At 39.6% G+C, this 27,020-nt stretch overlaps 1 protein-coding gene across 1 annotated transcript in view; it reads right to left on the bottom strand.

Moving 5' to 3' along the window:
* LOC120721043 (chromodomain Y-like protein 2) overlaps nucleotides 1-25,329 on the bottom strand; it is a 44,335-nt gene extending 19,006 nt beyond the window's left edge. The window contains exon 1 of the mRNA XM_040011045.1: nucleotides 24,954-25,329. Coding sequence (XP_039866979.1) covers nucleotides 24,954-24,977 — 24 coding nt within the window. The 5' untranslated portion in view covers nucleotides 24,978-25,329. The remainder of the gene's footprint in view (nucleotides 1-24,953) is intronic.
* Nucleotides 25,330-27,020: the final 1,691 nt, after the last annotated feature.

Below are 27,020 nucleotides of genomic sequence, written 5' to 3'. Positions count from 1 at the left end.
GTACAAAGCAAACACACACATCACTTAATTTCTTTCTGACACTCATACAAGCAAATATCTCAGATTTAATTTAAAAAATGGCTATAGTCAATGGTTGTCATTCTTTTTTTAATCAAAACCATGGATACAAGTAAGTTATTGTTGCATAAACAACACAAAGTCCATGGTGTTCTTAATGTGGAATCATGATTGTGGTATACACAATGTGTGACTAATCACTTCAATAATGAAACGACTCATTAATTTGCACTTCAATTTGACTGCATTCAACTTGATTCGCAAAGGTGTTGATTAGACTGAAGGTGAAATTACAAGTCAAAAGAGGCTTTCACATGAAAGAAAAAATAGAACATTTATTTAATTTATGCAACATTATATTTATATAAATGTATGTAAATAAATGTTATGTTAAATTACATTTATGTATTTTGTTACATTTATGTAACTTCTACTGGTTTTCACTTTGAAAACACACAATATCTTTAAATAAAAGCTACTAAGTTCAAAACATACAATGGCAGCAAAATGTCACCGCCAGACAAAACTAAGGGCATCACTCTCTGTCTGATCCCTCGGTCCATCGCAAACACCCACATGCACATTATCACATCACAGAGAATACAAAACACCCATAATATCCACATCACACCAAAAACAAGTCATACATACACGGCAAACTGAAATATCCCAGTAAAATCTGTCACCGATGGCATTTTTTAAAACATACAAATAAACAGAAGCTCCACTGTTGTTACACGGAAGGCTCAATTATGTGAAGCATCAAAAGGTTCATAATAATCACTGCCAGATGTGAGAGTACAGTCATGCTAAAAAAAAAAAAAAGTAGCAAAAATAGTACATCCTTAGGTATCATGTGAGGATCTTCTAGTTTTACAGCAGTCAAGTTGCTCTTAAAACAAATTTTGAATCTACCTTTTATGTCTTTTACTGCCAATGACAAGAAAAAAAACAATAAAACAAAAAGAATATATGAAATAAATATCCATGTGACTTCTTCTGAAGAAACAGGTTTTGAGTCATGAGACCCGTGTTAATCGGCTGGGAGGTTTTATCAGAGGCTTCAGTATAGCTGTGGTAATAACTGCTCATCATGTTCTCAGATGTGCCGTGCACATTAACAGAAGTAAACAGCCTTTGATGGGTGAGCTGCAGGGGTGGCAGCGAAATGAACAGATGATTAGGTTGCTTACAGTCTAAGATAATGTCAGAGTTAGCAGCCAAGCAGAGAGATACATGCTGAGAGGAGAAAGAAGGATAAAACCTGAACATGGTGTGCACTTGCATACACAGAAAGGAGAGGTTTAAAAACTCTTGATGCTGAAGCATCTGCTGCGGAGAATGACTTCATGTGTGGCATGAATGTGCAATGTTGAAACAATACTCTTGCTATAAAACTGCGTGCGAGATTTGTGCCCATAGTAAAAAAAAAAAAAAAGCCTAAACAAACAAATGATGAATAAATCTCTACCTCATGCTCTTTTCAATTGGAAAAAAATAACGAAATGTCACAATCTGGGAAGTGGGATAGACAAAAAAAGAAGAAGTCTAACAAGATAAAAACACAATTTCAGCTAAGATGAACTAAGATTCAAGAGACAAGATTCATATGACAACAACATAAATTTAATTTGTGACTAGTGTATATTATGTTCAGCAATATCAGCATAAAAGGAATGATTGAGAAATTTAAGGTACTGCAACCACCATTGGAGAATTGGAAATCTTTAGTTTTTTTATTTAAAATGAAAAAATTGAGAGCAGTCCAGTAAACACATTTAACAAATCACTACAAAAATGTTTCAGAGTTAATCTAGATAAAGATTTTATTTCCAAATTCAATGGTTTTACCAAGCACTGAACTCAACCTGCTAAGACAGGAAGGCTGAGCACATCCAAACAAATCATCCCACTGAAATGGACATCTAAGCTACACCAACAACCTACAGTGTAAACAACATCCCCTGAAGGCATCATTTCCACAGCAACTTCAGTTGAAACATATGACACTGATCTCATTTAGGAAAAGCAGAAATTGGGGTTGCCTCGGAGCAAAGCTTCTTAGCGGACAAGTAGTCTAAGCAGGAGTTTAAACAGTTTTTAACTGCATTATGTGTAATTACATTTTAATTATAGGTTTGGGAGCTATCATAAAAATAATTGGAGTTCCATGGCTAAGTAGCAATGTTTACACTGTACTATATTAAAGAGACGTATAAAAGCATAATAATAAAACTCAAAGGAGGTGCTCAATCCAATTCTTTTGGCTAGTGCGACTGATGTCTCGGATAAAAAAAAAAATGCTTGGTTCAGTTTGACTATTTATGAATTCAAGTAAATGACAAATATGTCCATGGACAGTGTGCCAACACTGTCCTAGAGAATGCCATATAAAAGTCCTGCTTTTCCTCTACAGGAAGGCATGCACGTGTGTGAAAGAGAATGAGAAGAGTTGAGATGCTGAGACAAACTGATGCGTACTCAGGCTCAGATTGTTAAGGACAGTGTAAGCACGGCAGGCAGTGAGGAGGGACATTCATGCTCAAACTTCGAATGAGGCAATCGTGCCTAGTGTGAGCACGCCCTAACAGATATTGCACAGGTGTACAGACGAAATAAGCTCGCTGCCAACCGCAAAGGCAAAACAGGTAAAGATCCTGAATGTTCTACAACAATCAGCAAGGAGGCTGGCAATCCAACACAAGCGTTTGTGTCCAGAGGTGATGGTAACTGATGATTCATGGTATCATCTGATCAACATAGACATCAGTCAGTTTCCTGATAGCACTTAGGTCTGGGCGATATGGCCTAAAATTCATATCGCGATATAATTTGAAGCATGTGCGGTAACGATATATATTGCGATATATTCTTTTCTTCTGTATAACGTATTTTCCACACTATAAGGCACACTTAAAATCCTTTAATTTTCTCAAAAATCGAGAGTGTGCCTTATGTATGAATTCTGGTTGTGCTTACTGACCTCGAACCGATTTTGGCTGCAGAAATCTGTTAAAAAATGTTTTAGTACAACTTTGGTAAGCCGCACTGCTTGATGGATTTTCAGAGCATTACGGCTGCCGTAGTAGGAGCTTCGCGGAGTAATCTGGGTCCAAAACTCCGTCCGCTTCAGGTCCCAAAGTCAAACGAACACAGAGTTAAAAACAGTCTAAATTCTTTCATCTTTAATTAAATCATCAGCGTTGCTGCTTTATCGGGTGTAACAATTACGTTTTACATCCATGCATCCATGAAAACAGAATTTATTAAATTTAACGGAGTTAGAAGTTAACAGGAAGTTAGCTCACTAGTTTACACCTAAACATTTCATACCATGTTCTGACTGAGAGACTTGAAACTAATTAAAACGTACAGCTCTGCTACCACTTCCAACATAAATGAAGACAGAAAACTAAACAGCAGTGGCGTTTGCAGGGTTACTGAAGTTGGACTACCTGGTATATAATGTTGTGCTACGTGATTGCTAGCGACACAGCTATGTTAGCATAACATTGGCATAGTGAAGCTGGAGGATGAACACCAACTTTTTTTCCACTCAATAAAAGTTAACGTGAGGGATTCTGGTGGTTAAGGACAAATGCAATCGCATAGCAGGATGCTATACATGGGCCAAACTTCAGTCAGGAGAACAACTGAGATTATTCATCCACAATACGAGGTTAGTTATTAACCCTTTAAGACCTACCATAGTACCAAGTCCTCCAGAGCTTATATTATATTTTTACATGTTGTAGTGCCATTTTTGGGAGCATTTCAAGTTGCTATACATCAATACAACCATTACAGCCTAAATTTTAATAATATGCATGCATTAAGTGCATAGTAATTACATAAAATGCAAAAAAGTGCAATAAACTACAAAAAAATTGAAAATCATTTTTGTTTTTTAACATATATTTCTAGTTAGAGATATTTAAGAGGCTTATCCCTCAAAACTGTAAATACAAAAAAGTTGCACAAAATAGTTTCCCACCACAGGAAATTTATTTTGAGTGTCTTCAAAGTTTTATTTTTGAAATACACCAATTTCTATACACTGCAGGAAAAACGAAAATAAATATTATAGTGCAAATTTGCAAAAAAGCAGCATATGCATCAAAATAAACTATTTCCAGCAGTGCAATATGAGTCCTAAGCATCCCAGAAACGACACAGAAAGTCATAAAGTCAAACATAACTTTTAAAAACACCAGTATAAGCTCATGAGGCCTTGGTGGTAAAAAAACTACATTTCCGCGAAAATGATGTCACTTCCGGTTTCAGGGCAGGTCATGGCGGACATGCGATAGTTCGTGCTGATGGACATAGGAAGTGTTATGAACAGCTGATTGGATCGGCAAAGCGTGTTTCTGGAATATTATGTTTTTGTTGCTGCAAGTGCTTTTTATGCAGTTTTTGCAAAGCTATATGTGGAAGGAAACTGTGACCTAGGACAAGCTGATGGCATAAGATGTAAGTACAACTCCTCCGGTTTCATATGCAAAAAAAATTATTGCGCTAGCTCACGTGGTTGCAGTGCTACCAGGATTTAAAAATAGTTACGCAAAACGGAGCGTGCCCGCTCTGACCGGTTTTAAAGGGTTAATATACTGCAACAACATGGGAATAGAGCAGCTGCGAGAGAATTCAACATTAATGAATCAATGTTACGGAAGTGGAGGAACGGCAGTTTTTGGCTTTCCCCATATTTCAAAAGTGCTTCATCTCTTTGCTATGACTGTCGCCCGCCATAATCTGCAGATGATAATGGTTGTAGCCACTGCGATGCTTTCGACCAAAACAGGCGCAGCTTGATGACATCATCAACATGTGCTATCGCGATAGAGCGATATAGTCAAAATCTCTATCGTTAGCCAAATTTATATCGTTTCTATCATATATCGTTTATATCGCCCACCCCTAATAGCACTACATGTTTTTTTTTCGCCATGAGCAAATGAATGTTTTCTTGCCTTGCCAGCATCCAGTTACCAAAGGATAATGGGGCTTTGTTCTAGTAGTTTATAGTTACAGATATCCACTCACCACGCAAACCACGGACTGGTTTTAAAAGAATGAAAAAACAAAACGAAAAACGAATTTGTCCTTCTATTTCACCATGATCATAACCGCTTTTCTTGCTGACGCTTACCGAGTTTGTTTACAGGCCATTGTTGAATTTCAAACCAACACTTGAGATAGTTTTCTGTTCTCTCTGTCCATCTCTCTCTCACTCTTGTACATAGACTCACTTCTGATTTTTGACCTGTGTTAGAGGAAAACTCAGAGACTCAAGAAATTCAAACAACCTTTGTAGCTTTCAAAATCCTTTGTCTGCTATGTTTATAATGACCGCCCATCTCCAAATGTCTGTGCACTACCGTTCTTCTCCCTTTTGTCTTGCATGCATAAACACACATCATGCACACGTGCAGTCTTTTAGTAAGTGGTGCTAAAAGTCCTATAATGTCTTAACTTGACAAGGCCAAGGACTAGGAACGTCTTGTTAGTGATGAAGATTGATTAAACGATTGAACAGCTGAGATCCATGAGAGCCTCTGCTTAACCCGCCTTTGTTACATTAAGTCCTGGATGAGGATCAATTTCCAAAGTCTTAAGGAAAGTTAGACCCGCCCACCCAGCAGAGTGACAATACCTGATCAGCCTTTTATGGCCATGGGGTAAAAATGAAATAAGATTGGAGCCAAAACAAAAAAATAGCAGGAATAAAACTGATTCCAAAACTCAATTTTTCATATTGATATTCATCACAGAAAGACAAAGGATTCAGAAGTAATATTCCAGGAATCGTGACGCTCCGGGGGTTTTAATAGATACCATAAGTGTATCATTTTCCTTGAGTTAGCATGTTCACAAAGTTGGGTGGTCCACACTCCTGTCCGCCTGCCCTGCAGGGTAACAACAGCACCCCATCAGCCTTTTACGGATGAGGGGTGAAAAGAATGAACATATTACCCAGTCCTTTCATGCTTCATTGCCTCCCTGTCTTTTTTAGAATTGAATTTAAGATTTTATTGCTCACTTTTAAAACTTTTAAATGGACTGGCCCCTTTGTATCTATCTGAGCTGCTTCACATTCATTCACCTTTAAGAGCTCTCTCAACTAACCAGTTGTTTTTACACAAGCTCTTAAAACTAGATTAAAAAAAAAACAGAGATGACTGTGCTTTTGCAGCAGCAGCAGCAAACCTACAAATCTAACCTCTCATCAGCAGTGCTAGACGTTACAGGCAATTAAGCTTTATTAAAAAGCCAGTTATTCTCCTTGGCATTTGGCTGCAGTGTGACATAATTTTAGAAGATTGCATTGCATGTTCTGCTTTTATTTTATTTTAATGTTGTGGATTCTGCTCTGTTTTAATGAATACTTATATATTTTCAATGTAAAACAATTTAGTGAACTCCATTGTTTTAAGTCTGTTATATAAATAAATATTACCTTAACATTAACTGCAACTCCTAGTTTCTCTTTATCAGCAAAAACATTATCTTATGTGTTGTTTGACAGCGTTCTCCAGACTGACAAATACTCTGATCAATTAGAAAGCGGATCAGTGATTCAAACAACTGAACTTAAGTAAAAGTTATTCGGATGTGTTACCACTTTGCCAAGGTCTGGAAAAAAAGCCCAAACTCTCACCCTCAGATAAGAGGAAATTGGTTATGATGCTCAGGAACAACCCAGGAACTACCAACTGTCAAGCCTGCCATAAACTGGAAACTGCAGGAACACCACCATCACTGTTCACAGTAAAGTGAGTTTGCCAACAAAGAAAGAATCACTGACTGCAATTTGCAGCTGCCCACATGAATATGACAAATGCCTTCTGGGTGAAAATTTGATGGACGAAAAAGATAAAGAGTGTCATTGTGGCCAAATGGCTCAAAGGTTATTTTTGAACTGCTAAAGTTGACGCTTTTAGAGCTAAGAACACTGTAACAACTGTTAAGCACGGTAGTGGTAGCATCATGTTCAGGCTATTTTGGTGTCAGTGGTACTGATACATTGCCCAAGTGGATGGAATAATAAAGGAGGAAGACTAGTTAGAAATTCTTCAACTTCATGCTAAAACGGGGGTTCAAACTTGGACACTGGGAGCTCCAACAGGACAATGAATCAAAATTATTAGATGAGGTGTATATATACACATTTGAGCCCATGTGTATCATTTAGACCCTGTGTGGAATAAAAATAAATTCCAACTTGTGTACCAAGTTCTTGTTTTTTAAAGTAATTCAAGATGTATGTTGGACGCTGGAAAAAAACATTCAAAGGAATCATTAAAAGCCCAAACTTCTGACCACTACAAATAGACTGTATGTGTGTTTTTTCTCATCTTACTAACCACCCATAGTGCTTAACCCGAAACCCCAATTTTAAGGTTCGGTATGTTGCCCAAGAACTTTTACACACGGAAACAAAAAGCCAGAGATCAAAAGACAATTCACTGTAGTCTCCTATTTAGTAGAATACATTTAGCCTTCTAAAAGCTTTTCAATCCCATAAACACTATTATGGCATTGAAAGTTTGATATGACCTGATTATGTACAATACATATGCACATCTTGTGTTGCCATTGCACCATATGTTGTGAAATATATTCAAACCATAGCCACAAGCCGTAAATATAATCCAAAAACGAGGCACATTTGTCAAATTTTATATTTTCTTGATTTCTAAAAAGGAAAGGAACAGATACACTCTCTACAGTTCAGATTCTGAAAATGGCTTTAAATGCATACAAGGTAAATAGATGCACAACTATGGGGAATATTAGAATATTAGAAAGGTTGGAAGGGGTTTCCTCCAAGCAGACATGAAGCTTTATCTGAACTGTCTTTGCCCTCCAGATCTTGTTTTTATATCCACAGTTCTCCTTAGCTCCCCTTTCCAAATTACATGCCAAATTACATGAGTTAACTTCAATAATTACTTCCTCCAAACCATCAATGTGTCTTTTAGACCCCATTCCCACAAAACTGCTCAAAGAAGTCATGCCATTAATTAATGCTTCAATCTTAAATATGATCAATTTATCTCTAATAATCGGCTATGTACCACAGGTCTTCAAGCTGGCTGTAGTTAAACCTTTACTCAAAAAGCCATCTCTAGACCCAGCTGTCTTAGCTAATTATAGGCTAATCTCCAACCTTCCTTTCATTTCAAAAATCATTGAAGTTGTTAAACAGCTAACAGATCATCTGCAGAGGAATGGCTTATTTGAAGAGTTTCAGTTAGGTTTCAGAGCTCATCAAAGCACAGAAACTGCTTTAGTAAAGGTTCCAAATGATCTTCTTATGGCCTCTGACAGTGGACTCATCTCTGTGCTTGTCCTGCTAGACCTCAGAGCAGCGTTCGATACTGTCAACCATAATATTCTATTAGAGCGATTAGAACATGCTGTAGGTATTACAGGTACTGCACTGCAGTGGTTTGTATCATATCTATCTAATAGACTCCAATTCGTTCATGTAAATGGAGAGTCTTCTTCACACTCTGAGGTTAGTTATGGTGTTCCACAGGGTTCAGTGCTAGGACCAATTCTATTTACATTATACATGCTTACCTTAGGCAGTATCATCAGAAGACATAGCATATACTGTCACTGCTATGCTGATGACACCCAGCTCTATCTATCTATGAAGCCAGATAACACACACCAATTAGTTAAACTGCAGGAATGTCTTAAAGACATAAAGACCTGGATGGCCGCTAACTTTCTGCTTCTTAATTCAGATAAAACTGAGGTTATTGTACTCGGCCCTGAAAAGCTTAGAAATATGGTATCTAATAGAGGTGGGAATCACCATACATCCCACGATACGATATTATCACAATACTTAACGCACGATACGATATTATTGCAATTTTTAAAAATATTTTGCGATATTCAGATTCTGTACATAAAGGTAAACTTTATCAATATTCATTTTATCTAATAACAAAGTCTCACACTCAGTCTTTCATTTCAGTCAGTTATATTGTTGACAAACTGAACGGTTTGTATTACAGTCTAGTCCAACTTAACTGAATGCAACCGTCTGGTACAATTATAGCTATTCTGAACTATGCAATTTGTGAAAACTATGCAGCCCCTTCAGCAACTGAAGAATTTGAAAGTAAATTAAAACAAAATATAATTTTACATTAAATAAAAAAAGTTTTAAACTTAATTAAAATAAAACATGTCTTAAATTAAAATAAATAAACTGTCATGTTTATTGCTGCCATAAAAAAAGTTAAACACATTTGGACAGTGTCAGGATTCTTGCTCAGAAAAAGGAGCTGATCAACAGCTCTGAAGCATGTTCCAGTCCACAAAAACTTTTTTGTAACAAAATATCGATTTCTGCTGTCCCTGTATCGATACATTATTAGCAAAAAAAAAAAAAAATCACGATACTACACAGTATCGATTTTTCCCACCACCCCTAGTATCTAACCAGATTCTTACTCTGGATGGCATTACCTTGGCCTCCAGTAACACTGTGAGGAACCTTGGAGTCATTTTTGACCAGGATATGTTCTTCAATGCACATATTAAACAAATATGTAAGACTGCTTTCTTCCATTTGCACAACATCTCTAAAGTTAGAAATATCCTGTCTCAGAGTGACACTGAAAAACTAGTCCGCGCATTTATTACTTCTAGGCTGGACTACTGTAATTCATTATTATCAGGAAGTCCTAAAAACTCCATGAAAAGCCTTCAGCTAATCCAAAATGTTGCAGCAAGAGTCCTGACAGGGACTAGAAAGAGAGAGCATATTTCTCCTGTTTTGGCTTCCCTTCATTGGCTTCCTGTTAAATCCAGAATTGAATTCAAAATCCTGCTCCTCACATACAAGGTCTTAAATAATCAGGCCCCATCTTATCTTAATGACCTTGTAGTACCATATCACCCTATTAGGGTACTTCGCTCTCGCACTGCAGTCTTACTTGTTGTTCCTAGAGTATTTAAAAGTAGAATGAGAGGGAGAGCCTTCAGTTTTCAGGCCCCTCTTCTATGGAAACTGAAAAGTTTCCAGTTTTGATTCGGGAGACAGACACTATCTCTACTTTTAAGATTAGGCTTAAAGCTTTACTTTTTGCTAAAGCATATAGTTAGGGCTGGACCAGGTGACCCTGAATCCTCCCTTAGTTATGCTGCAATAGGCATAGGCTGCTGGGGGATTCCCATGATGCATTGAGTTTTTCCTTTTCAGTCACCTTTTTCACTCACTGTGTGTTAATAGACCTCTCTGCATTAAATCGTACTTGTTATTAATCTCTGTCTTCTGTCTTCCTTCTCTCACCCCAACCGGTCGCAGCAGATGGCCACCCCTCCCCGACCCTGGTTCTGCTGGAGGTTTCTTCCTTGTAAACGGGAGTTTTTCCTTCATACTGTCGCCAAAGTGCTTGCTCATAGGGGGTCATTTGATTGTTGGGTTTTTCTCTGTATGTATTATTGGAGGGTCTACCTTACAATATAAAGCACCTTGCGGTGACTGTTGTTGTGATTTGCCGCTATATAAATAAAATTGAATTAAATTGAATTGAATAATAGAAAACTGCAAGCTAGAGACATATTTTTATAGCCTTTGTCTGATTTTAAAGCATCATTTAGCTTCAGTATCACATTCTCTCCTTTGCTTTGTGAACCCTGTGGTCACTGGATGTTACAAATTTAATTAAAAGAAAGATCAAACTCTGGAAATGGCTTTAACTGAAAACTTCTAATGACAGTTTTTTTTAAACCTTCCTAACCAGTCACTACTGGTTTGGAGTAGTAACTGGTTAGGATTTGCTAAAGCTTCATCACAAGCTTTAGCAATGTGATGAAGTTCTAAGCCCATAAAATCAAGGAGAAAAGGTGGCTGGTTTGCATTGCTTCTTAATGTTCCCAGCTTTACAATACCGTCACTAGATTTAGTGACTTTGTATATTTCTTTGGTGAGACTCCCCCCAAAATAGCATTTATCAAAAAACAAAAAACAAAAACGCAATATCCTGTATGTGGTAATGTAAAAAATGTAACAGTTATTAACCAGCAGTGGGCAACTCCTCTGGCCGCAAAATGGGAGTCTAGTTGTATAGAGGTCGATAGGAAAATGAACTTTGGCCTGAGTAAACACTTTCCTGATGAGTTTATGGTCTCAATCACTAGATCATGTGTTACTGAATACAACATTCGGTTCATTATGTAAATTATACTTACCAATCAGTTTGTTAGCTGCACCTGTTTAAATGGTTGTTAATGGAAATATCTGCAATGGCAGCAATTCAATGCATTTAGGCATGCAGACATGATCAAGAAGACCTGCTTAAGTTCAAACCCAGAATCAGAATGAGGATGAAAGGTGATTTAAGTGACTTATTGCATTGGTTGTTGGCATCAGATAAGTGGTTTGAATCTTTTAGAAACTGCTGATTTACTGGCATTTTCCCATACACAAAAAAAGAGAAAATATCGAGTGATAGGCAGCTCACTGGGTGAAATACCTTGTTGATGCCAGAAGTCAGAGGAGAATGGCCAGACTACTTTGAGCCAACAGAAGGGTAACCCAAAAACAACTTGTTACAACCAAGGTATGCTGAAAACATCACACGTTAAACCTTGAGGTGTGCTAAAGCAGCAGAATACCACACTGGACCACACTGAATGCCACTCCTGTCAGCCAAGAACAGGAAACTGAGTCAATAATTCCCCCTGGCTGACCAAAATTTAATGGTAAATGTAAATGGACTGGTTTTTATATTGTGCTATTAAACTCTACTTGAGCAACCAAAGCTCAAATTTCATAAAACTTGCTTCATTCACCCATTCAAACACATTTGTACAAGCACTTTTTTCTTCACCCAAGTGCTTACTGTATTCTGCATACTGTACCATTCAAGGATCAAAGCACTAAACTCCTTATTACTAGATGACATGCATGGTACTGGGGATATTTATATTTTCTTAACACTTTAGTGCCCTTAGTACCAAATGAGCATCATGTAAATCTCAGCCTACCTGAGCATTGCTGCTAACCATGCTCATCTCTTTATGATCACAGTGCATTTATCTTTGGATGACTGGTCCCAGCAGGATAATGTCCCATGTTACACAGCTGAAATAATCTAAACTGGTTTCTTAAACATGACAATGAATTCACTAGACTGAAACGGCCTCCTTAGTCACCAGATCTCAATCCAGCAGAACACCTTTGGGATGTGGTGAGAACAGGAGATGTGAGGTATTTTCAGCAACTTGTTGAATCTATGCCACACAGAAATAAGGCAGTCTTGAAGGCAAAAGGGCGCCATCCCAACATTATCACAGTTCACTCAAAACTCTTACATAAAAGATGCCTCACTCATTCATTCACACAAGCATTTGTTTCTATACCTAAGTGCTTTCTATCTTAAATTCACACACATTCATAATTTGATGAACACATCAGAGAACAACTCAGGGTTCAAGATCTGGCCGAAGAATTCTAAGACATTCAGACTGGAAAGTGGAACAACCAGGGATCAAACCATCAACCTTCCGATTAGAAGATGACCTACTTTACCCCCTCTTGACTTATAGCCATCCCTAGTGGGTATATAGTCTCCACTAGGGTGAGAGCACCTTGTGACTGACATCCCTGCTGTATGAACATTCAGTATTCCTTGCTTTCTCAATCAGATTCTCTTGCTGCTCATTACCAGCACATCGTTAAAAAATTAATGACACTGATTGGCTTTTATTGCCAATACTGACCAGCAAGTAATGTTAAGTCAACCATTTCAGATCATCTCTACATTGGCTTTTTAACCTAAAATAAATAAAATAACATGATTTGTCTCGGCTGCATTTCTAGTTTTTGTCCAACCTCTGGACTCTATATTGAATTAAGCTTTAGGTGTAAAAATATTTAATAAAAATATTTAAGCTACATCAAGGATTACATGGGTACTTTTGTAGATGTAGCTTTTTTTATGCATTTTGCCCTTTCACCCACACATAAAACCAGTGAAAACCAAGCCCTTTAAAAAAGATTTTCAGATTTTCGTGCAGTGATATTTTTGAATATTCACTTAAACAGAAATTACAGTGGACCTGAAATCTGTTATTGTATGTTTACCAAGAAACAGATAATTAGAAAGTCCAGCTGTGACCTTAACCATACTCTGAAACCATCATTTAGAGGTGTAAACAGCCTTTTGACAGGTGAGCTTTAAGGTGGTTGCTAGAACATGCATGCGAGTTAAACGCTTACAGTCCAACATAATGGTGCACTTAGAAATGTAACTGAATCACATGCAGAGAAAAATATAAAAGTGGAGGAGGTAGACAGAGGGCTAAGTAGCATACACCAGAGAGGTTTCGTAACAATTAGTATTTAAATATGAGCTGGGAGAGTGGAGGTGGGCACGTCCTCCCTCAACTGCCAATTTCATTTTCAGCATCATCTCAGACTTAACAAGTGGGAACAAGCATATACAAAGGTCTGTGAAGGATGTCAACACAGGTATACAATGTGAAAATTCTTTATGGTTACAGCTGTAACCATAAAGAGACGACAGATAGTGACAGTGGTTAGAGTGGATTTCTAACCACCATCATACTCTGGCTCATGAGGTGTGACACAACACAACTTTAACCAATATTTAGAAATGTATTGACTAAAAGGGGCATAAAACATCATTAACTTTATGAGGTGTGTCAACAGTTGGAAGAATACTGAGTGTAAAACACGTATGGTGTTGTGTAATGTAAAATCTAAGATTACCAGGTTTAACCCAAACAAATAGCATGATACTGGGTGGATGGAGAGCAAGAAAGGCAGGTCTTAAATACTCCAGTAAGACTGGTCAGGTACTCCCAATTGAATTGATCAACTCCACCTAGGAGGAACCTGCAAGGAAATACTGAGGGAGAAACACCAGGTTCCATACAGCAGGCCCAGCCAAGGCAGTAAGCCATCACACGCCTCTCCATAAGAATGGAGTCATAACAACAGACTGATCTCAAACGAAATACAATAGGAGACGGAATGTTTTCAATGCCAGTCTAACATTACTTCTGACTTTTCAACAGGTGTAACAAAACAAAACAAAACAAAACAAAAACTAGCCGAATAATCAATGAACCATTTATAAAAACAAAAGTGATAGATTTTAGCTAATAAAGCAGTTCTACCACCACTGGCACACCAGAATTGACATAAACTTCAAAATATTTTACCATCCATGTCAATGTAAGTGCTTCTTCTTCTGTAGATGAAAAACTAACGTGACAAGAGTTCCGTTTCTTTCAAAAGATGCATGGATTACCAAAGTTCATGTCATCAGCTTGCTGAAAGACAGTTCTCACTCCAACATAGCAACGGCCCACCTGAAATTGCATGTATTCCATTACTGAAGCCGCCTCCTCCAATGGTGCCTAAACAAAATATGCTATTTCGACTATATTCTCGAGCACACAAAGCAGATAATGGACTTTACTATTCTACAAGTCACAAACCAAAACAACTGCAATCAGTTGCATCCAGGATTCGACACAACTCATGAGCCAGAACAAGTAACAGGAGAAATACAACTTTAGCCAAAATTGACCAATGTATTCACTGAAAGAGAAACCATAATTAACTTTATCAGACCTGTGGTGTTGTTAGTGTATTTGCATTTGGATGAATTTGAATATTAGGTTATATGGTGTTGTGTAGTGGAAAGCTTAAAATAATTAGGCTGAGGAGAACCAAACAAATGGCATGGCTGTATAGAGAGGCAGCAAGACTGAGACAGCTGGTTCTTCAGTGCTCCAGAGGAAATGAACTCCAGCTAGCAGGAACCTGCAACAGGGCAACACAGAGGAGCAAACAGCAGGAAACATGCAGCAGGCCTAGCTGAGGCAGAGGACCATCACACCTCACATATCAGGCATGCTGGGTCTGCAACAGCATTTGTATCACAGAAAAACCAAGCTGAACTAGAGTTTCCACTGCTGAACATTTTCCTTCACTTGCAGAGGCACGATCTCAGTCCAGCACTTGACTGCATAATAATCTGAGTTATTCAAACACTGAATGCAGACAGGTTGCAGGCACAAATGTAACAAAATCCACACTGCGTATTAGCACAACGTCGTTTTCTTGGGAAATCCAGCTCTACAAGTCTACAATTTTTTCCTTCACCAACTCTGTAAGACTATATTCTGCTGCACTGGTCTTTGGGGAGCATGCTAATCCTCTTGATACAGTGCGTATGTGGAGAGATTAACATCTTAAATTATTGATTCATCAAAATTATCAACAGATGTAAGATTATACAACTTCTTATGAGTTTTTTTTAAGTTACCCATGACTCCTCTTATGTTAGCTTTAAAGTCTGCGCTTCTTACAAAAATCTAAGCACCTTCCTGTTGTTTCTGGCCGTTGGATGAATTAATGCTAATGATAAAATATGCTTTTGCTTTAATCCTGTGAATACATCCTTAATTTAAAAAACAAAACAAAAAAACTATTATTTCCTACTATTAAAGATTTGTGAGCTATGGACATAAATGTCTTTTGGAAAGTCACACTGATCTTTGACTAGTACTGGGAATTGAGAACATTTGTAGGCGAGAGCAAGTTTCAAATTCTCCAGTCCATTGGAATCGTAGGTTTATCTTTTAATCAATGGCATGGTTTTTCTGCATTGTGTATTGCATAACAATGATGTCAAACCCATGATAGTAAAAGCTTACACACACACACAAGCTTGTGTCACATTCTTTGACTTCTATTTCTATGCTGGGTTCCAATTCAGACATAAAAACTTCTGTTTTAATGGTGTAATGTAAAAAGCAAACCTGGCTAAAACAAAAACACAATGGAACATTACCAGTCAGAGCCTGGAGCTCAACAACAAAATATTATGGGATCAGCTCGACAGAGAACAAAAGGGAGTAAACATCTGCTGAACGTTCCTCAAGAAGCCTGGAGAATTATTACCAAAGACTACATAATGAAATTACAAAAAAAAAAAAAGCTGTCTAAGAGAGTTCAGGCTATGTATAAAGCTTTTTGCTTTATGTATTGTATATTCATGTATTTTTGCACCACTTTAAATAAATTGTGGCAGTTATTTCTCATCAAGCTATAAAGACATGAAGCATGGCTCAAGATTTTTGCACAGTATTGTATTCACTTAAGCCTGGATTATACTATGTTACGGACAACTGAAGACCCAACAGCCGTGTAGGCATTCCGGTTCTAATTCTTCGAAATCCACAGCCTAGGGACATGTGTAGTTAATGCATTTTAATGCAAAATCTCCACGGACGAATCAGCATGGTCACAAAAAAATGGCAGGCACATGCTTATGTGCAGGGGTGCACGTAAGTGATCCGCAGGTGCGCATGCGCTGTCAAAATAAAAGACGCGCACCAGATAAGAAGATGCAACGCGCGTTTGCGTACATATAAAAGGTACTGTTTTTGTCCGCTAGAGTGGGATTTTCACGGCATATTCTGCACCAAATCTCCGTGCATTCATCATTTGTTTGAAGCCAGCTAACCTCCTGCAACCACTTTTCCGAGAATAGGCGCTTCTTTTGCGGTTCGGACTCCTTCTGACATTTCTTTGGAGGTGGAGGAACACCAACGTAATTGCTTAAAGGAGCTTGCTCTTTGACATCTTTAAGAGTTCTAAACAAATGTCTGTCCTCCTCCAGAAAATCTTATGTATGCAAACGCGTGTTGCAATTTCTTATCTGGTGCGCATTTTTTATTTTGACAGTGTATGCGCACCTGCGGACCACTTATGTGCACCCCTTCTTATGTGGTCCTTCATATCTGATGACGAAATTTACATCACTGAGACCCAAGCGGACCCTAAAAGAATTGCAGATGTGGAAAGCATTAAAAAATGCTTTAATGTAATGGATGCTAGACCACAGTAACTTTGACCTTTAACCACCATTATCTATTCATGTGAAAATGTGACAGACAGACTATCCAATAATTCAAAATTATGATGCTGCCAACCACACCCGTCATCAGCGTGCTGTTTAGTCAATCAAAAATAAGTTATCTGAGCTGAGCTGAGCTGAGCTGAGCCCCCCCCCCAACTGCCTCCCTCTTCCCACTCCATCACACCCCCACAGATGCAGGGCCTTGGTGTACAGGTGCATCACTGAGGTGCAGGGGAGACATTCCTCCTCTGTCCCCTTTTGGCCACCTGTGCCTCAATTTTATTTCACAACCTAGACATCCACATTACTAATATTCTCATAGCAGATACATACAGGGCCGTGGGGGTGGGCACACTATACGGCGTCCAGGTTGAATACAGTCTGTGTATTCAACCTCACCTCTGGTGCCGGTGCCCACCTCTCAATTTTAAATACATGTAGACATTGAGGGTTCTCGGGAGGGGCCGTGCTGACACCTACTGCGTTCGGGCAGGAAGCACCATGCCCTTCCCGTGCTTTAAATGCACTTTAGAACAGCACGCAGCAACACCACATATGAGCGGGCGGAGAGAGTTATGCGATCTTCACACCCCCCGTTCTCTGTTCGCCATCGGGGTCTGGGATGCTGGGCCTCACTGCTGTTGCAGGACCGGGGCGGTCTGCTTGTCTCCACCCCAGGGAAAAGGGCAACATCTCCTGGGTCTGGGGGCGAATTGCCCCTCTGGGGGTGATGGTACCTGGACCTGGGTTATAGAGTATGTTTGGGGAGTGAGGGTGTGCATACAGTGTTCATTTCTGCTTGTCTCCACGTTGGACGAGTGCTGAATATTCGTATATGTGTGCATGAGGGTGGAAATGCATGCTTGTGTCTGTGTGTGCCAGTTTCTCTATGTCTATGTCTATGAATATGTGTCAGGACAGGTCTTAGACTTCACCTCTCTGGGAACATCTCAGGCACCCCCCAGGTGTGGAGGCCTATTCCCCCCCACTACACTCCCTGCCAGTGGCTGAAGCCCTCAGCCGTCAGTGCACTGGTGGTTCTTGGTGTCCGGGGCTGAGCGCTCAGGTATCTACTGGCTCACTCCCAGTGGCTGCTTGGCGCGGCCTGGCTCAGCCTCTGGGCCCGGGGCTCGGTCCACTCTGGCACAGCTGTCTGATGGCCGAGCCTGCAGGCACGTTGCCGCAGCCCCCTGTAGCTTCTGCACCATGGCTGCTGGGTGACCCCCCCCCCCGTCTAGAGCTCTCCTCAGCTCTTTCCAGGTTAGCTTGGTTGGCTGCTGCCTCTAAACATATCATGCATTGTCGGTCTTGTGTGCTGCTCAGTAAGATTCAGTATTTATTATTTACAGATATCTATGCTTATGTTGGTTGTTGCTATAGTTTCCCTTCTGTGCTGTTTTCTTTTTGCTTGTTTTTTGTCTCAGCAGGTAGTGAAGCAGATTTTTAGTGTCTTTTCTCTCTATCTCTCTCCTCCTCCATTTGTCTTTCCCTCTCCTTCTCTTAACTCTCTTCCCAACTTCTCTGTTCTTTTTATTTCTCTTTCCCATCCCCGAGTCCTGTCCTTTCTGACTGTAATAACTTAAAATAAAAATAAATAATAAAGATCGAATAAACTATGAAAATCAAGTGGAGCAGTTTGGCAAAAGGTCCACTTGGGAAAGTAAATTGTTGGGCATTTTCTTGGCCTTCAGACAATAATTCTGATTGCTACATTGTCATACAGGACAGGCAAAAAATAAAAATAAAAAATAAAGTTATCTGTGTATAAGTTATTGGTCATTTGCCATTCTCAGCTAATTCATATTTCTGTCTGGGTGCCCTGACAACTTCAACAACTTTAAGTCTTTGATGATTTGAGGGCTTTGTGTGTTCAAGGTTGTGTTTTGTACATTCCAAGACACTCGTCTGCATGCCTTGGGTTGTGTTACTTTTTAATTCCCCTCAACTCGAAGCAGACTGGCTACTGTATTCTGACCTCCGACATCAACGAGGCATTTTCACCCAGAGAACTGCCACTCACTGGATGCTTTCTCTCTTTTGCACCATTCCCTGTAAACACTGAAGATGCTTGTATGGAAAAATCCCAGCAGCTCAGCAGTTTTTGAAATACTCAGACAACCCATCTGGCACCAACAACCAAGCCACATTCAAAAACACTTAAATGACCTTTCATCCACATTTTGATGTTTGGTTTGAGACCAGAGCAGAATTTATCATATCTACCTTCCTAAATGCATGTTGCTGCCATGCTATTGGCAGACTAGATATTTTAGATATTTGCATTAACAAGCAGTTAAGCAAGTGTACCAAACAAAGCGGCGTGTGTGTGTGTGTGTGTGTGTGTGTGTGTGTGTGTGTGTGTGTGTGTGTGTGTGTGTGTGTGTGTGTGTGTGTGTGTGTGTGTGTGCGCGCACTCAACACAACTCACCAATAACTATTTTCAACTAAGAAGGAAAACGATGATCTGGTTTACTGAGAACTAAAGAAGGGATTCAATAGATAAGTGAAATTTAAGAAACACCCTCCAGAGAAAGCATTACAGACCAAATATTGAATCCAGCCACATAATTACAGGTCAAATATTTAACTTTTTCCCCCAACGTCAAATGATACCACTGAAGTACTAAATTTTAATATACAGCACTGGTCTCAGCCTCTCTCACTTACTCTTGGACATGACTACATATTTACTCCAATGCCTTTTGGCACAGATTCCATCTCATTGACTCCTCAACATGTTTTTAAAAATTTATTTTCTAGCTAGAGAACTTTGCACAGCAGAAGATAAAAACACGGGTTTCCAAACATTCCAACAGAAACCTATGAGAAACCTTAAGGTGTTCCTCTTCAAATAAAAGTATCAAGACTTGGTGCCTTTCTTTATAAATGTGAAAAACAATGCTGCCTGTGATCACCTTGCTTTTGTTTTCATCATGAAATTAAATACTAATGAGCATGCTAAATAGAATGCAATGCACAGCCCATAAGTTTTTGGACAATTACACATTTTTGTATTTTTGCCTCTCTACACCCCCACAGCAGATTTTAAATCAATGATTTGATTGTTTAAAGGTTTTATTTAAAGCCTTTGAGAGAAATGTTGCATTAGGTGTTTAGGAAGTGCAGCCATTTTAATACTCCTTTCCCTACAAAGTTGATTTATAGTGACTACGCACGAATTTGAAGTTTGAGTTGTTTTTAATACTTGCTTGAAGTGTTTCAGAACCACGTGCCATCCCAAATGCTCATTTCTCCGGGATCCTTTAGCCTTTACTGCAAGCCTGCACCTGCTAGTTTTGGGTTGCCTTCAGTTATGTCATCAATAACTGAAAGGCATGCTTTAATGAGTTTAGATCAGGTTTCTAACTTTGTCATCGAAGGATATCCTATTTCTTTGCCTTGAGAAATTCTTGAGTTGCTTTTCCGTATGTTTTGGGTCATAATCTATTTGCACTGTGAAGCACTGTCAAATCGGTTTTGCAGCATTTGACAGAATCTAAGCAGAGAGTACAGTCCTGAACACTTTTGAAGTCATCCTGCTGCTTTTATAAGCAGTCACGTCATCATTAGAAACTGCCAGCAATAGATTTCCATGCCATATTATTGCCTCCACAACATTTGACAGATGATGTGGCATTCTTCATACGATGAACTTTTTCACTTTCCTTGTTTATATTTTACTCTTCCCATCATTCCGGTACTAATCAATCTTGGTTTCATCTGTTGAAAGATTGCTTTTACAGAACTGTGCAGGCTCTTTAAGATGTTTTCTGGCCAAGTCTTATCTGGCCTTCTTGTTCTTGAATGTAATCAATGCTTTGCATCTTGTCGTAAACCCTCTTTAAATTCATGAAAGATCCTCTTGATTGTAGACTGTGACAATCATACACCTACCTACTTGACAGTGTTCTTAAATGGGCTAGATGTTTTGAAGAGGTTTTCTTAACCCTTAGATGCACGAGTGACTCTACCCTAAACTCTTCCATAAGTGTGCCACTTTTGTCATTTCAGTTAATAATAATCATTTGTATTATATGGGGAGGGGTGTCCCCTTTGTTTTTTTCCATCCACCATTTCCACTAGCTTCCAGGCTGCACTAGGGCTGTGTGATATGACCAAAATCTCATATCCCGATATAAGAATTCTATCGTCCCGATAACGATATAAATCACAAAAATGTAACATTTTCTGTAAATTATGTGAATCTCGGGCAGCTCGACTTGCGGGAAGTGTTTCCAGCTGCGCGTAGTGTACCTGGAGTCGAGTGTTTTAACCGATGCATGAAACTATACATTTTTAGACATAAGTTGTAACGGCCACCGTTTTCTTTGTGAGTATTTATTACACGGCGTGCTGCGGGGAAAAGCCTGTTCTAACGTTTGAGTCTAAGGTTTATTTTTTCGCACCTGGCAGCTCTTTTTTACCTCTACTACTACTTCTACTACTCTCCGTAAATAATCTGCTCTTTCACGTGATTCAGTTTATTTTGAAAAGTCTCAACAGGATCTTGAGCTTTATTGTGAAAGGTTTATGTGAAACATAAACAAGCGGACACGCGATGGTGTTACCGTCGTTGTTGCTAACCACAACGCATAAAACAGGTGCTTGTCCGTCAGTAGTGTGGTTATATTAAATATAAGAGAAAGGAGAAATTAATGTAGCCACTACAGTGACCATCAAAAGGATGAAAAAATATTGCTGTAAACTGTTTATTTTGCGACACCACGAAACAAACGATAGCATAAAATGAAACGATAGACGTTTTTATATCGTCATCCGATATACATCGTTATATCGAACAGCCCTACTCTGCACAGATGTTTCTGTATACTATGCCCACCACTTCGTTATGGTGTTCCATGTATGCCCTGCCTGCTAGCATCTTGCATCCTGCTGTTATGTGCTGGATTACACAGCCTCTATGGATCTTGTGCTCAGAGCTTGTTCCTGTGCTGCTGTGATTAGTGCCTCTGTGCTGTCTTTCAGTCCAGCCTGGTCCAGCCACAGGTAGGACTTCTGGATGTCAGCCACTTCCTCTATCTGCCGGTGGTACATACCGTGCAGGGGCTTTTCCTTCCATGATGGTTCCTCCTCTTTCTTGGATTTCTGCTGCCTGAGGTATTCACTGAGCATGCGGTCGGTTGGGGCCATCTTCCTCATGTAGTCATAGATGTTTGTGGTCTCATCCTGGACTGTGGTACTGATGCGCACCAGTCCCCGGCCTCCTTCCTTCCCCTTAGCAGACAGCCTCAGGGTGCTGGACTTGGAGTGAAACCCTTGATGCATGGTCAGGAGCTTCCTGGTCTTGATGTCTGTGGCTTCCATCTCATCCTTTGGCCATCTTATTATCCCAGCAGGGTACCTGATCACAGGCAGGGCCTAGGTGTTGATAGCCCAGATCTTGTTATTACCATTAAGCAGCTGGATAGCGTAGTGGTAAGAGCGGGAGTCGCAAGTTCGATTCCCAACTGGGGTGTGTGTATCCAGTAAGGGTCCTAGGCTAGACCCACTATGCTAACCAAGCCCATCGCAGACATGAGCAAAACAGATAAATATGAAGCCATACTGGCTCAGACGTCGCCCGCATTAACAAGGTCCTCGTCAGGTACTAAGGAACCAGGGCTCCCTGATAAGAAGTGGGCTACTGGAACGAGAAGCCATCAGAGGACAAGAGACGAAAATAGGGCGCTGTTGGAATGCTACTACGCAAGTAACCCCAGCGGACGGGTTACATAAATAGGATGAGGGACCTATGGAATCTTCGATACCCACTACTGACGGTGAAACAACATTCGGAAGAAGGGACTGCTCTCACAGCTAGAGGTTGACGAAATACAACACACATGCTACGGCAAGGTGGAGCCAGGACGACAGGTCAGGGGGTAGATATCATCACTCCCACCCGAGATTGGGTACCAAGCTCCAAGTACAATGGAAGAAGGAACTGAGTGTGAGAGGAACTGACATTCAATTTATCATGTTTAATTTATCATGGATCAGGTAACAGGCCGCAAAACTTATTACTGAATTAAATTTGCAAGAGTTAATTAACTCTTGCAGCAATGTCAAACAACCCTTTTCCATGGTCATTTTTAAACTAAAAGGTATGCAGCACAGGTAAACACTGGTCAGCTTCTCCAGTTAAATACAGTTTAACTGTGGCAGTTGGCAACTGTGGCATCAGATGCAGCTGTAGTCATTTTAGCAGAGAAATGACTCAAAGACAGATTATTGTTAGCAAAAACCTGCTCAGCAATGAGCAATGAGGTTTATAGTACAGGCTGCCACGTGAGGCAGGTTTCACATAAAGGCAACAGCCCGCTTAGAACAAGAAGAGGTGTCAAGAGTCAAACTTCAAAACAAAAGTACAGAATTGCTCAGAATAACTTCACCTGTGTAAGGGTACACTCACACAGTTACAAGTGAACAGCATGCTGACGGATTTTCCCCACACATCAACAGTAATTACTGCATAATGTCTTGAAAGTAGCTTTCATAGCTCAGTGGTAGTTCATGTATGCATGACACCAATGTAATGATTCAGTAAAGCACTAGATGTTACAATCCCGGACAACGCATTGCTTTTAATGGAGAAAATCTTGAGGGATGGCTTATGAGGAAAGCAGCCCAGAAACTTTAGCAGCACACATCTTTGTGAGCCTCAACTTTCGTTCTTTTACCCAAGCTAGCCTGTCATTTTCCCTGGTTAGGTTTAGGGATTAGAGATCTGATCTAAATTTTTAAAATTTGGGACACATCGTCAGTAGTGGACCTTGGATTTTTCGGTAGAGGAGGCCAAACTTTATGCTTAAAAAATGGAGCAATTAAGTAAAATTTTTTTTTAAACAAACTAAATAATAGTAGCAGTAGTAAGAGAGTGGAGGGGTGGTGGTGTAAAGATCAAGTGTAAAACGTAACCCAATGTGTTCTCTTTTTGGCAACCTTGTGTTATCTTACTTTAGTTTGAATGTGTTTCTGAGACAAAGAGCATTCATTTACTGAATATTAAAGTCAGTGGTTCTAACTATTTGGGGAAATGCAATAAATGCCACTCACTTATTCAGTCTATTGTATTTTCGCTGACATCCAGCTTCACTCATCATGCATTATTTGGCAGTGTTGTGAGCTGATAATGTTATCTACTTAAAAACACTCAGTGGATGCCCAAGCTTTTCCTCAGATGGACTTTGTGACATGTTTAAACTTTGTACATTACTTTAAATAAGTACACTTGTTTGTCCTTGGGAGACCCATCTGTGTCTCTACCATGAGCTCAAACACGAGACACCACACCAGAGTGACAAAAGCTAATGACAGCATGTGTCAGATTTGACAAAACTGATGAGGGAGCCAGCCTTTGTGCAATTTCTGAACGCCCCCCCGCCGGGGCCCCACACACTCCCAGAGTGATGTTGCGCACGGGGGCAGCGTGACCTTCCTGTCACCCATTCGGGCAACTTTTAAGCCCATAACTACGAGAGTCACAATTTCACAAAAATCACGCATCAACCATGAAAGAAGCTCGCACCGAGTTGCGTACGCCGTTTGACAAAAATAAACCGGTGTCTGATTCTGTCTGCCAAACAGCCTGTGACACTAACGCCGCTGTCGAGGCTGTGATGACAAAATATCTTTTGGCACGTATGTGCACCTTCAGAACCATCACTCCGTCTGTAGCTATTCACCATGCCCGTTCGCTCAGCGCTGCTGTCACTTTACCACGACTTTCAACTCGGCGACAGACTGAGGAGTTCAGCCCGTAAATTACATCTTATCCATTTACTACAGTCGTGAAGAATTATGACAAAGTATATCAAAAGCGACATAAAGTATAAGCTTAAATTAGGCAATCTTGTCTTTGCCAAGCTTGAAAACGGGTTAGTTTCGCCTGTTAAAGGGCTTAGGACACCGCTTTTTGCATACGCGACGCCCTTCCCTTTACTTCCTAATTCCATTATTCGTCAATATTACAGAGGATTTTCCTTAGACATGTTTTTATCCTACCTCGTAAAGGTCTCCTGAAGCCATTCTTGGGTGCAGACAGCGGCGGCGCGGCGTTCTTGCCTGCCTTGTTGGCTTTTTTTGGACCCTACTCTCTCGGTGTTTCGGCGAAAGCCCCGATAGACGGGAATTAGCGAGCAGCCTTGTTATTCTGAGCAATCCGCAGCAGCAGATCAGACAGTGTCAATCGAGCCCGGCGGATCGTTCCACGCTTAAAACAAGCAACCATCGGGGCGGTGCTGTTTACATATACCGAAGTACAGGACTAAAAATTAGTCCCGGACTAAGAATGTAGCCTGATGGTCTGCATGCGCCCAGCTCATCTGAGCTCTGTTGCAATCCACTCAGCGGGAGACGTTATACGCGTTGTGTTTACACACACCAGCTGGGTCAGATCCCTTTCTATGATCCCCTTTACCTGTCCACTGTGGCGTCATAGAAAGATCTGACCTACCTTATTTGTATTCACCGGGAAATATCTAGAACAAGTTCAGCGGAACTATTTGTAATGATTCATCACTAGCTACTGATGTTGGTAGACCTTCTTACTGAACTTTGCATCGGCATCAAATATCTTTAAAATATTTATTTATTTATTAATAAAGTAAAAACGATTAAAAACAAAAGGTTTGTTTTGCCCTGTTTCCAGGGGTTCTGATGGGTTCTCTCTGGGTCACCCAGCTTCCTTCTGAGTCTGGCACTTCTAAACTGGCCATAGAGCCGTGAATGGCTGTTTGTCTCTCTGTGTTTGCCCTCCACAGACTAGCAACCTGTCCAGGGTGTGGCCATCTTTCGTCCCATGACAACCTGGTAGGAACCCCTATCTAAAATCTGAAGAATAACTGGTTGTTTGGCACAGACCAGGTCTTTCGCAGAACCTTGGATGAATTACCTTAGAGTATGAAAACCTTAGAGTATGAATGCTTTTGCAGCATTTTCATATCCGCTCTACCTTAGAGCAAATGTGAAAATGCTGCTAAAGACCTTAAAAAAGACACTGACTTCAAACAGGAGAATTTGAGTATTTTTCCTTCTCTAGGACACCAAAACTACAACCTAAAATACTGAAAAAGTTTTCAGTCATTATATGAAAATTAATCCAGAGTTGTATCACTTGAAACTGTTTTCAACAATATTTTATGGATTGAAACAAATCTGAAAATAAGCTGTAAATAAAAAAGAGCAAATGAACAACAAATTGCTCCTGTCAACTGAAAAATAGGAATCCACACTCTTCTCTTGAAATTCATGCAAGTACATGAAAATAAAGAAATGAAAATTAGCATAAAAATATTATTTGTATTAGTTCAAAAGAAAGAATAATCCAAACACTGCATGGTTTAAACAGTTATTCTGTCTGACTTTGCGTCAGATCCAGATCTTTGAAGTTGGGGCCCTCAGACCATTTCAGATGTTTTTGTTTGTCTTTAAATATATTTCATTCTTTCTAGTAAAATGTTTGATATTGCATGTCTTATCCAGTGTGAAGCAGCTGATTTCTAAGTTTTCCTTCCAAATAATGCCGTTACCCTCTTGGCAGTTACAAAACTGAGGTTTATAAACGTTTGTTCATTTCTGTTATAACTTTAATCTTTAGGATACACACCGAATACAAATACTCTTAGGTATAGTGACAGTCCTTTTGCAATCTTTGCACTTGTTGCTTCCCAATATATTTCAAAATATTTCAGTGTTTCTACACAGTCACTGCATTAAGTGATTTTACAGGACAATGACAGGCCAGACATTTTAAAACACTGATCACATACACATTTGCACATGCTCATTACCTCTGTGTAAACGTTGAATAACACATAGTCTAAAAAGCTATAGGTCTCAGAAGCCATATAAAAGGCAACAAAAGATTTGGATAATAACCCCTCCTATGTGTGCTACAAAGCAAAAATATCTGCGTATAAAAGCGAATACTAACATTTTAACATATTTGTTCAAAACACTAAGAAGACCATCTCAATGTAACAGAGATGCAATTTGCCCCCATATTTTGTCCTTAATTTCTTGTATAACATACATACATAAGCAATTAATGCACTAAACATCTTTATGATA

The sequence above is a fragment of the Simochromis diagramma genome, unplaced genomic scaffold (assembly GCF_900408965.1).
Source record: "Simochromis diagramma unplaced genomic scaffold, fSimDia1.1 OVJJ01000603.1, whole genome shotgun sequence".
Taxonomy (NCBI): domain Eukaryota; kingdom Metazoa; phylum Chordata; class Actinopteri; order Cichliformes; family Cichlidae; genus Simochromis; species Simochromis diagramma.
Note: the sequence above shows the minus strand (reverse complement) of the source record. Positions and strands in the feature narration are given on the sequence as shown.